General features: G+C 51.7%; 1 protein-coding gene across 2 annotated transcripts in view; it reads left to right on the top strand.

Moving 5' to 3' along the window:
- The window catches only part of PPP1R16B (protein phosphatase 1, regulatory subunit 16B), a 104,091-nt gene that overhangs the window by 78,750 nt on the left and 13,420 nt on the right, over positions 1 to 11,921 (top strand). For both annotated transcript variants that reach the window (XM_010829149.1, XM_010829148.1), the window contains exons 3-4: positions 5,525 to 5,595; positions 10,593 to 10,738. In XM_010829149.1, coding sequence (XP_010827451.1) covers positions 5,525 to 5,595; positions 10,593 to 10,738 — 217 coding nt within the window. The remainder of the gene's footprint in view (positions 1 to 5,524; positions 5,596 to 10,592; positions 10,739 to 11,921) is intronic.

Here is an 11,921-nt window from a genome sequence, read left to right as displayed (position 1 = left end):
GATCTATGTGGACAAACTGATGAGCAAGCCTGGTGTTTGTTGGGGCTGGGGAGGCAGGGAGCAGACCAGGGGGTGGGCGACCAGGAAATGGTGGGCGCGTCCACCTGGAGAGGAGCACGTGCCCTTCTTGCCTTTGTCTTTTCTGAGCCCTGACCAACCCCTCAGATCCCCCTAAGCCAGCTACCTCTATTGTGCAAGGTGTTCAGAAAGCAAGAGAAGAGCCTCGAGAGCTAGGGATATAGGATGGCTAGGTCCAGTTGAGCAGGCTGCACACTGCACAACTTCAGAGCAAGCCATTCCCATAGACTCTGATGAAAATAGCAAGATGGTAGCCCTGTAGGCAAGACCACACCATGCAGGACTGTGAAGACCAGGGTCAGCAAGTCTTTTCTGTAAAAAGCCAGATATTAAAAGTAAATATTTTAAGTTGTCTGGGCCATACGTCTCTGCTGTAACTAATCAACTCTGGTGTTATAGGGTAAAAGCAGTCACAGGCAATATGTAAATGAGTGAGTGCAGATGTGTTCCAAGAAATTTTCATTTATCAGAACAGGCTGCCTGCCACATACAGCCTATGGCCATAGTTTGCTGACCCAGTGAAGGCCAAGGACGAATTCTGAACGCGACTCTTTTATGTATGATTTTATTTATTTAGGCTGTGCTGGGCCTCTGTTGCTGAGTTGTGGTGAGCAGGGCCTACCGTCTGGTTTCGGTGTGTGGGCTTCTCATTGCCGTGGCTTCTCTTGTGGAGGAACACAAGCTCTAGGGCACACCGGCTTCAGTAGTTGCGGTGCGTGGGCTCGGTAGTTGCAGTTCCTGGGCTCTGGAGCACAGGCTCAGCAGTTGTGGTGCATGGGCTCAGTTGCTCCATGGCATGTGGGGTCTTCCTGGACCAGGAGTTGAAACTGCGTCTCTTGCATTGGCAGACAGATTCTTTACCACGGAGCCCCCAGGGAAGCCCTGAACTCTAGTCTAAGAGCAGTGTGGAGCCAGGAGAGTTTTAAGTAGGGAGTGAGAGGAAGCAACTTTGTCTTTAACTTGTCCCTTGAGATGTCTCTCCATGCCCCCTGGGGCCTGCGGTATTTCTGCAGTCCTGGCTGTAGATCTCTGAGCCCCTCTGTCTGCAAGAAGAGGCTTGGCCTGGGACTCAAGGGCCTCTGATGCTCACAGAGCAGAGGTCACTGTGTCCACGCTCCCATCATCCTCCTCCCCACATCAGCGTTTAGCCCAGCTCTGAATACTCCAGCACTGCTGGTCGCCATGCCTGGCCCCGGGGGCAGAAAAGAGCAGACTTGTGGTCAAGAGTCTGGGCTTAGAAATCAGAGTCTGATTTCCTCTACTGGGTCTCGTGTGGCGGTGAGCTGTACTTTCCTTTTCTCCATAGGAGGAGTGATTAGACGTGAACCCATGAAACAAAGCAGTTCTGCATCGACCCGGGTGCATAGGAGGGGCTCAGTAAAAAGACAGTGTTGATAGAGGAGTAGAGGAATCATTTTTTAACATTAAAATTTTTTTATTTATTTTTGGCTGCACTGGGTCTTCATTGCTGCGAGAGGGCTTTCTCTGGCTGCGATGAGCAGGGGCTTCCCTCTAGTTGCGGTGTGCGGGCTTCTCATTGCGGTGGCATCTCGTTGCAGAGCACGGGCTCTAGAGTTGTGGACTCAGTGGTGGTGGCACATGAGCTTAGTTGCCCTGCGGCAGTGGAATTTTCCCAGACCAGGGACTCAAACCACGTCCCCTGCATTGGCAGGCAGATTCCTAACCATTGGACCACCAGGGAAGTCCAGAAGAATCATTTTATTGTTGAACCCCAGAGGCAGGAAAGCCTGGCTAGGTCCTGGATGGTGGAGTCTTTGCTCCAGCGGTGTGTCCAGAACCAGGCTCCCAACTAAAGTACAAGTAGAACCAACAGAGGGGGACCTTGGATCATGACTGTCGACGGCTCCTTAGAGACGGAGATGACTTGTCCCACCTCTTGGGCTGAAAATAACTGCCTGACATTGGAGTAATTATATGTCTTAGGTTCCAACATCGCACAGAGAACACCCTAATAATTACTGCACACAAAGACTGCTTTAGGCAGCCGACGCTTAATTTCTGCCTCAAAGAGTGTCTCCTGGACCGGAATCCTAGTTCACCAGCCACCCCCAAGGGATCTGAACCCTGGCCTAATGGGAGCAGAACCTTCCAGAACCTTCCATGATGCACAGGGACACTGTGGTCACTTCTTTTCCAAAGGCCAGCTGTCAGGCCTAGGACACCCCTGTGGCCTGTGGATAGGCTGGGCCACAGTGATTAGTGGCTTTGCCATAATGTTCTCAATATGGCCTTGAGGCTGAGACCGGTACTGTGCATCCTGGTAGGAAGTCCCTGTGGGTCGTGCTGAATACTGTAGATGTGAGCCATTTGGGTCAGCCCTACAGGGTGGTCTACTGTGCTGAAAGATGGATAAGCTGTGTCCTTGGACTGAGCTAGGAGGCCACCAAGTAAGTCAGGGTCCTGGAAGGCTTGTTGAGGATTACCTGTGTGCCAGACCTCAGCAGTGAGTGCCAGGTCACAGCAGACAGACCCAAAGCCCACCATGATTACCCAGATAGTTATGTAATTATGGTTGTGCTAAGGCTATATACAAGATGTGTAGATGCTGTGGGTGTGCAGAATGGGGGAGTGGCTTCATCTGGGAAGTTTTAGCTGAGATGTAAAGGATGAGGAGTGAGACAGGGGTGTGTGTGTGTGTGTGTGTGTGTGTTGGAATGCATGGCTGTGGGTGGATGGATGATTGGTGGATGGGTGGATGACTGGATGGATGAATAGATGAATGGATGAGGGTGGGTGGATAGATGGTGGATGGGTGGATGAATAGATGGATGAATGGATGCCAGTGGGTGTATGGATGGATGGTGGATGGCTGGATGGATGCATGGATGCAGGTGGGTGATGGATGGTGGATGGGTGGATGAGTGGGTGAGGCTAGATGGATGGATGCATGCACGCGTGGGTGACTGAGTTGTCCAGGTAATGGAAACAGGCAGTGCAAAAGCTCAGAAATCAAAGGAGATTTGGTGACTCTGTAGCTGACGAAAGACTATTGTGAAAGGTGTTTGAAATTTAATAAAAAGACTGGAGAGGCGGGTAAGTTGGGAGTGCCGTATACGGCTGAATGAACTCCTCTGCCCTAAGGGGGTGCCATTCTCACAGGCCACAATGTGAATGAATGGTCCCCCTGGAACTGTGCGAGATGGAGGCCTGCAGACAGGGCACACATCATGTGGACCTTCTACACCATCGTCAGGGTTTTGCACTTGTTTCCAGAGCCGTAGGGAGCCACGGAAGGGTCTGAGCAGTTGGTGATGCAGTTAATTTCCTTGGGTAATGCCCCAAAGCAGTGATGTCCAATAGAACTTTCTGTGAAGATGAGAAATGTTCTATTTGTGCACTTTCTAATATGGTTGCTGCTGCTAAGTCACCTCAGTCATGTCCGACTCTGTGCGACCCCATAGAGGGCAGCCCACTAGGCTCCTCTGTCCCTGGGATTCTCCAGGCAAGAATACTGGAATGGCTTGCCATTTCCTTCTAATATGGTAGCCACCTGTAGTTGTTGGGGGCTTTCCTGGTGGCTCAAATGGTAAAGAATCTGCCTGCAATGCGGGAGACCTGGGTTCGATCCTTAGGTTGGGAAGATCCCCTGGAGTAGGAAATGGCAACCCACTCCAGTACTCTTGCCTGGAGAATTCCATGGACAGAGGAGCCTGGCGGACTACAGTCCATGGGGTTGCAAAAGAGTCGGACACAACTGAACAACTAACACTTTTGCTTTTGAGTCCTTAAAATGTGGCCAGAGTGACTGAGGGAAGTGAATTTTGAATTTTTACAAGTTAACGTTTGAAAAACCCCAAGAGCTCGCTGTGGCCAGTGGTTCCCTAGTGGACAGGGCAGCTCCAGAGGACCTGAGTGTAAACCATATATAAGCCCCTTGTCCCCCTGACCCCCAGCAGTGATGAAAGCATCTTGGGCAAGTGTGTGGGAGATGTCACCTCTTGCCAGGAAGTTGGGTGGAGACCTCAGCCTCCCCCTCGCAGGGACCTCTGGTCACACTCAGGCCAAGGGTGCTGCTGGGCCTGTGGTTCCTGGATCTGCGCCTAATGAAGACAGCCCCCATCCCATTGAGGTTCCGGAGACCTCATCTCCCTCCCCCGCACCCTCTGGGGTTGCCCAGTGGATATTCAGCGTGCAGAATGGATGACCTGCCCTCTACCCTTCACAGTTCACTCGAGTTTGTCCTCCCACAGCAGAGGCAAATCGGCTAGGAAACCACAGTGGCCCTGCCCCAGCGTGTGGGTGGTGGCGCGGAGACACCGCCCCCCCATGGGCATTAGGGGAGGCGCACTTCGGCTAGTGTTTTGAGGGAGCCAGACGAGGTGGTGTCTCAGATGATAAAAGTATCTGCGTGCAATGAGGGAGACCAGATCCCTGGGTCGGGAAGACCCCCCTGGAGAAGGGAATGGCTACGCACTCCAGTATTCTTGCCTGGAGAATCCCATGGACAGAGAAACCTGGTGGGCTACAGTCCATAGGGTTCCTAGGGTCCATAGGGTCCATGGACTGTAGTCCACCGGACTTCTCTGTCCATGGGGTCTCAGAGAGTCGGACACAGCTGACTCACACTTTCAGACTAGGTGGGCATGGGAGGGGCTCCCAGGGGCCAGGGCCGGCCTGCTCCTGCACTTGCAGGACCCTGGCCTCTGTCCCTGGCTTTCTCTGCATCATGAGGGCCTCGTCCAGCTTGTGTAGCCAAGTTCCTCCATTGGGTCTGCAAACAGCCATCCTGTGGTCGCCCCTTCAGCCTAGAGGTGCACTTTCTTGCTGCATGGTCCACCCTTGGGAAGCTGGATCTGGGGACAGGCTTGCGCAGGCTCTACATTCGGCTTTGGAGCCATGTGAACAGGGAAGGGTAAGATGGACCAGAAGGGAAACCATGGGCTTCATCCCACTGGCCTCAGGGACACCTCACCCTGTGGGAGTGGCCTGCCTGGAGACTGACCAGAAACGGACGTCTGTGAAGGGTCTTGCAGGGCTGCTGGATCTTCTCATTGGATGTCGGTCTTTCATTTCCCAAACTCTGAGCCGCACGAAGGCAGAATCCATGTCTCTTGCTCCTTGGTGTATCTCACCACTCTACCCCATGATGGCATACAGTAGGTGCTTAATATGTGCATACTGACTTAATGAATGAACTCACTGATGCCTCCCTGTGCCGTGGTCCGAGTCTCTGAGCGGGTAGACTTGAATGTAAAGAAGTTGTACCTGTATGTGTGTGCAGACCCCCGCATCTTTCCCTTTGCACTTGGGTCCAGGATGCGAACTAAGGTTTGAGCGGGTCGGGGAGGATAGAGGCAGGAGGTTTGTAAGGAGTAAATACGACTGATGGTGCCAGGACCGGGGGGACAGTGGGTCTTACCTGGGTCCCCCCACCCCTGCACATGCAGTGTGTGACAAGACAGTCACCTCTTCCCCTCTGTTGCAGTGCGCTACTTCCTGAAGAATAAGGTCAGCCCTGATTTGTGCAACGAAGATGGACTCACCGCCCTGCACCAGGTGAGGACCTGCTAGGACCCCTGACTCCCTGCTCCCCACCTAGACACATGCCCCATCTCCCTCCCTGCTTTTTCCTGCCCAGGACCCTCAGGGAGGAGGGGGAAGGGAGCTGCAGCTGCCACTTCTGAAAGGCTCTTGTCTGCCCTGGAGATGAGTGTGTCTGTTACAGACACGCCCACAGAGCCCCGTGCCCACGTGCATGGCGCACACACTGCCTCCGGGGACAGGGAGCCTTTGTCCGCTGCATCGTCGCTGCCTGGCAAAGTGTTTGACACACAAAGCAAGTTTGTTCGGAGCTTGACAGTGTACGAAGCACATTTGTTCACACCCACCAAGGCATCCGACCACCCTGGTGACAGTAGTGATTGACAGGGAGGTTATGGGACCTGCCTAAGGTCACACTGCTTTGGACTCTGGCCAGGAACCGTGTGTTGTCATAACACACAGCCTCTTTAGGGCAGTGAGATGGGCCTAGACCCCCGCTTTGCTGAGGAGGGACTGCTCTGGCTGACATTTCTCATCATCTCATGCTGCAGCAGCCCCTTCCTTGGGCCCCAGCATTCAGGCATCCTGCCCTGATCCACCCTCCGTGCTGTGGCCGCAGGGATGCTCAGACCCAACATCTGCTGATGTTACTCAGAGCAGTCCCATGTCTTAGCAGAACACTAAGGGTAAGGAGCACCCCAGTGTCCTGCCGAGCCGGCCATGCTGACCGCCAGGCCTTCAGCTACTTGAGTTTTCGGTCCTTTGCACACACTCTCTGCTCCCCATCGCATCTCACCCAGTGTTGAGGTGCGTGCACAGCTAGAGTCTGAGAGCTGTGCTGTTACATCCTCTGAGCGCCTCTGTCATTCCAGCCAGTGAAAGTGAAAGTGCGAGTCTTTCAGTCGCGTCCAACTCTTAATTCTCCAGGCCAGAATACTGGAGTAGTTAGCCGTTCCCTTCTCCAGGGGATCTTCCCAACCCAGGGATCAAACTCAGGTCTCCTGCATTGCGGGCAGATTCTCTACCAGCTGAGCCACAAGTGAAGCCCAAGAATACTAGAGTGGGTAGCCTATTCCTTCTCCAGTGGATCTTCTTGACCCAGGAATCGAACCGGGGTCTCCTGCACTGCAGGCAGATTCTTTACCAACTGAGCTATCAGGGAAGCTTTCCAGCCATTAGTGGGACCATTTAGTGTTGGTCTCTGGTTACCCAAGACTCTGCACTGCATGAGGGCAGAGCTTATCATGTCTCTTTCTCATTGGTGTATCCACTTTGTCCCCCACCATGTTGGCATAAAGTAGGTGCTCAATATGTGCCTGCTGAGTTAATGACTGAACACGCTGAACCTCCCTGTGCCCTGGCCCAAGTTTCAGAGCAGGTGGACTTGAAGGTGGCCTGGCCAAGCTCTGGAAGCCTGGGCTGGCGAGACCTTCTCCATCTCCCTCTGAGGGCGGGAAAGGTAGCCACTGCCCTACCCATAAGCCCCGGGGGCAAGTCCCCACCCTCAGTCATCGGCTTGGGAGCTCCCTGTGTGTCCTCTTGGCTTCTCTTCTGTCTCGTGGGGCTTCATGCATCCACAGGGTCTAGCTGTGTGACCTTGGGCAAGTTGCTTAAGCTCTCTGTGCCTCATTTTCCTCATCTGTAAAAGAGGCATAACAAGTACCCATGTCACTGGATTGTTGTGAAGATTAAATAAATATACAAAACCCTATAGGCATCATCTGACACTGGATAAATATTACTTATTATTATTATGGAGGGACTTCCCTGGTGGCTCAGATGGAAAAGAATCTGCCTGCGATGCGGGAGACCCAGGTTTAATCCCTGGGTTGGGAAGATCCCCTGGAGAAGGAAATGGCAGTCCACTCCATTATTCTTGCCCAGAGAATTCCATGGACAGAGGAGCCTGGTGGGCTGCAGTCCATGGGGTCACAAAGAGTCAGATACGATTGAATGATTTTCATTCATTATTATGAAAATCTGTCATATGTTCACTTCTTAACAAAACCACTTCACATATGTGAAGTGTGGGTTGATCATCACAAGAACTCTTTGAAATACTATTATCCCCATTTTTACAGCTCAGGAAACTGAGGTTCAGGGCAGCACCGTCCAATACAACCTTTATGATGATGACATGTTCTGTGTATGGACATTGTCCAGCTCTGTAGCTTTTAGCCCTACATGGCTATGGAGCCCTGAAAATGTTTTCCTGAGGATTCACTGAGGCAATGCATGGCCAAAAGTTAGCAAAGTGCATGGCCCTAGTAACTCCTCAAAAAGCAATAACTCCTATTATTGGCAATGTGACCTGTTACTATTACTGCTGTTCTGGGGCTGTTGTTATTGTTGTCATTGTCATCATCACTACTGCTCCAGGACAACGAAGGAGCACAGTGACAAGAACTTCCTATGGATTTTCTGCTTTTGGCAACAGGGAGCCTTCAGAGGTTTTGTAAACAGAGAGCAGCATGCCTGGGTTAACAAGGAAGCTCTCTCTGGCTGAGGGTGTGTGAAAGGGGAGTGACAGGGAGAAAGAGAGATGATGAAGCCTAGGCCAGGGCAATGGGGATGGGGACAGCAGTCAGGAGACGCGATCCACAGCCGGTGATGGATTGAACGTGGGAAGTGAGGGGGCGGGAGGAGTCATCGGTGCCAGGTGCTATGGCCCACCTTGGGGAATGCGGGCGAGGACGCTGCCCCCCTCCACCACGTACCAGCCCCCACTGCACTCCTGCACCCAGGTCCCAACCCAGCCCGTGCTCAGGTCGAGTTTCCCAGCTGCAGACTGGCCCAGCCCCTGGGCATCTTTCTCACACGACTGCAATTCTATGTGCGTAATCGCTCCACCTGTCCACCGCCCTGCCTGTCTTATTTCTGCAGCCCCTCGTGGTGGGATCTCTGGCCCTCCTGTCCCCTCACCCTACAGTCTGGGCTGCTCCTGGCTCCTCCTATGGACCAGGCCATCCCAAACTCATCTGCCCCTGACCGCCCACCGGGGGACCCTCGCCTTTCCAGACTGCTTCACTCTGGTGCTTTTGGCGCCCTCTGCTGGCGGTACCATGCCACTGCATGTTTCTCTCGACCACCTGAGGCAGTGCTCTGCTCCACTGGGTCACCCTTGACTCTCCTGTCTGGAGAGATGCCCCCAGACCCAGCCAACCCCAGGTCAGATGGTGCATAAAGAGAACCTGGCACCATCTCTGCTCATTTCCTATATGTCTCATATGTCCAGGGCTGACCCCCGATTCTTTTTTTCTTTTTTAAATATATATATGTATGTATTTGGTATGTATGTATGTATGCATGTATTTGCTATGTGTGTAAGCATGTATTTGGTATGTATGTGTGTGGTATGTATGTGTGTATGCACGTATTTGTTATGTATGTAAGCATGTATTTGGTATGTATGTGTGTATGCATGTATTTGCTATGTGTGTAAGCATGTATTTGGTATGTATGTGTGTGGTATGTATGTGTGCATGCACGTATTTGTTATGTATGTAAGCATGTATTTTGTGTGTATGTGTGTGTGTTTGGTATGTATATGTGTGCTTGGTACGTATGCATGTATGTATTTGGTGTGTATGTGTGTGGTATGTATGGATGTATGTATTTGGTATGTATGTAAGTATGTATTTGGCTGCACCAGGTCTTACTTGTGGAATGTAGGATCTTTTAGTTGTGGCATGAGGGATCTAGTTCCTTGACCAGGGAATGAACCCAGGTCCCCTGCATTGGGTGCTCAGAGTCTTAACCATTGGACCACCGAGGACATCCCTCTGACCCCTGGTTCTGCAGGGAATGGGGGTGGGGGCCGTGGTGCCACCCCGTCCCCACACCCCCCTGAGGCCCTGGGCTCCCACAGGTGCCCCCGCTGTTTCTGCTAGCATCCAGTCACTTCTCCCCATGCCTGCGGTCACTTCTGTAGGTCAGGCTGCCATCATCTCTTAAATGGGGGTGATTTTGACATAGTTCCTCACTCTCCCTCTTCTCCCTCCAGAAGCTTGTGATGGAAGTCTGTTCTCCACATGCAGCTGGAGGAGGGACTTTTTTAAAAAAACAAATAGTCAGAGGTGCTGCTCCTCTGAGTATAACTCTGCAGTGTCTCCCACGCACTGAGGGCAGAGCCGTCCCCGGATGGGCAGTTCTGAGTCCGCTGCCCTGTCCCCTGCTGACTTCTCCGGCGGTCATCTGAGATCCTTCCTGCAGCCTGCAAAGTGGATCCCCGTCTTCTGCCTCCTCTATCCTCACCTCTCTCTGCTCATGGCCCCAGCTTGAGCTCCCTCTGTCTCCTTGGAATCTTTCACTCTCCCTCGCTGGAGTTTGGGGGCTTCAGTGGCTTTTGGAGCCCAGTATCTCTCTGTAAGCTGCCTTCTCATTGGGGCTGACCCACATGTGGAGAAGTGGGAGGACAGACATGGCCCTTTCCTCACAGGGAGTCTGTCAGGACCCAGTAGAGCCCTTGGGCGGAGCTGGGTTTTTAGGGGGAGGCTTCATGACTTGGGACTTCCCCAAGAACTAGCTTCTGGGTCAGAAATTCCTAAGTCAGAGGTTTCAAACTATAATCTAGGGGGGCCACTGATGGGGAGGGGGACCCCACCCACACACATCCCAGCTTCATTCAGCCTGAGCCTCCCTGCTTGAATTTATTGGCTATCTAACTTAAAGTTCTCCTTACAGTTTTGTTTGAAGAAAGCCTTCCGAAATTAAAAAGGAAAGGTTTTAAAGCCTTGTTCGAAATTTCATCCCATTCCACCAACATTTGCGAAGCATCTTACAGCTGACTTTATTCTTTATATTGCTTTTATATTTTTATCTTGTACATTATTAACTTACTCACAAGGAAACAGGCTCAGAAAGGTTACGTGGCTTGCCCGTGATCACACAGCACACACGTAATGGAGCTGGATTCAAACCCAGGCAGCTTGGCTCCGTTGTCCTTGTCGGGAACTGGGTGTGCCCTCATCGTGACCTGCCCGGAGCTGACCCTGCCTGTGTCCACCTTGCAGTGCTGCATCGACAACTTTGAGGAAATTGTCAAGCTGCTCCTTTCGCACGGTGCCAACGTGAACGCCAAGGACAACGAGCTGTGGACGCCCCTGCACGCCGCGGCCACCTGCGGCCACATTAACCTGGTGAAAATCCTCGTTCAGTAGTACGTGCCCCTCTCTCCCCAGGCGCAGCCTTCCCTCCGCCTTCGGTTTATCTATTTATTTTAATTGGAGGCTAATTGCTTTACAATACTGTGGTGGGTTTTACCATACACTGACATGAATCAGCCGTGAGCACGCCTTTGGTGTTTTTCTGGGTCCTTGTTTTCGGTGTGTTTATAGGGGGACTTTCATCTCTCTCTCTTTTCCTGCCTCTTTGCTGCCTGTCCCTTTTCTCCCCACATTCCCTTTCCATCCCTGTGTCTTTCTCTCCTGTTTCCCTTTTCTCCCCACATTCCCTTTCCATCCCTGTGTCTTTCTCTCCTGTCTTCCCTTTCTGTCTCTTCTTTCTTCCTTGATCTCACTTTGTCTTTTCCCCCGTGTCTCTCTTAATTCACGTTCTCTCTCTTTTCATTCTCTTCCTTTCTCCCGATATGATGGTCATAAAATACGCAGCACAGTTTACCATCTATGCATTCCAGGAATAAATCCCGTTTGGCCATGGCATATAATCCTTCTACTATGCTGCTGAATTTGGTTTGCTAGTATTTTCTTGAGGAGTTTTGCATCACTGTTCATAAGGGATATTGGTCTGTAGTTTTCTTGTATTGTCTCTGGCTTTGTATCAGGGTAAGATTCTCTTTCTTTTCATCTCTTTTTCTCTGTCTGTCCCCACGAGTCTGTATTCATCTCCATACTTATGTGTTGTTGCTGTTTTTCTTGCTATGAAAAAGCAGGCATTTTTCCTTGGCTCTGCCCCCTCAAATCCCATCCACATGCTTTTCTTTGGGGCAGAACCTACTTTGGGGGACACCATGTAGCAATGTCTTCTCCAGGAATAAGGCCATTTCCCTCTGTAGAGTTCTGAACAGTCTTCCCCCACCCGGAACTTCTTTCCAGTCTGCTCAGGCTCTGCAAACACAGGGAAGAGGCAATCTTGAATTTCAAGTGTATTTCATTGAACTCATCTAATGATTGGTGGGCATTTGAGCTGGGCCAAGCCCTGTGCTGGGCAGTGAACACTCAGGGACACAAAAGTCCTGAGAAACTCAGCAGGAAATCAGGTGATTTCAGTCCCAGAACCGAGACAAAGTGAGATCAATGGTGGCTGGAGTCCCAGGAAAGCATCTGAGCACAGGGATTCAGGTATAGCGGCCAAGGGAAAGTGGCCTTTGGCGGAGGTCTAAG

Source organism: Bison bison, unplaced genomic scaffold (assembly GCF_000754665.1).
Source record: "Bison bison bison isolate TAMUID 2011002044 unplaced genomic scaffold, Bison_UMD1.0 scf7180017864500, whole genome shotgun sequence".
NCBI lineage: Eukaryota > Metazoa > Chordata > Mammalia > Artiodactyla > Bovidae > Bison > Bison bison.
Note: the sequence above shows the minus strand (reverse complement) of the source record. Positions and strands in the feature narration are given on the sequence as shown.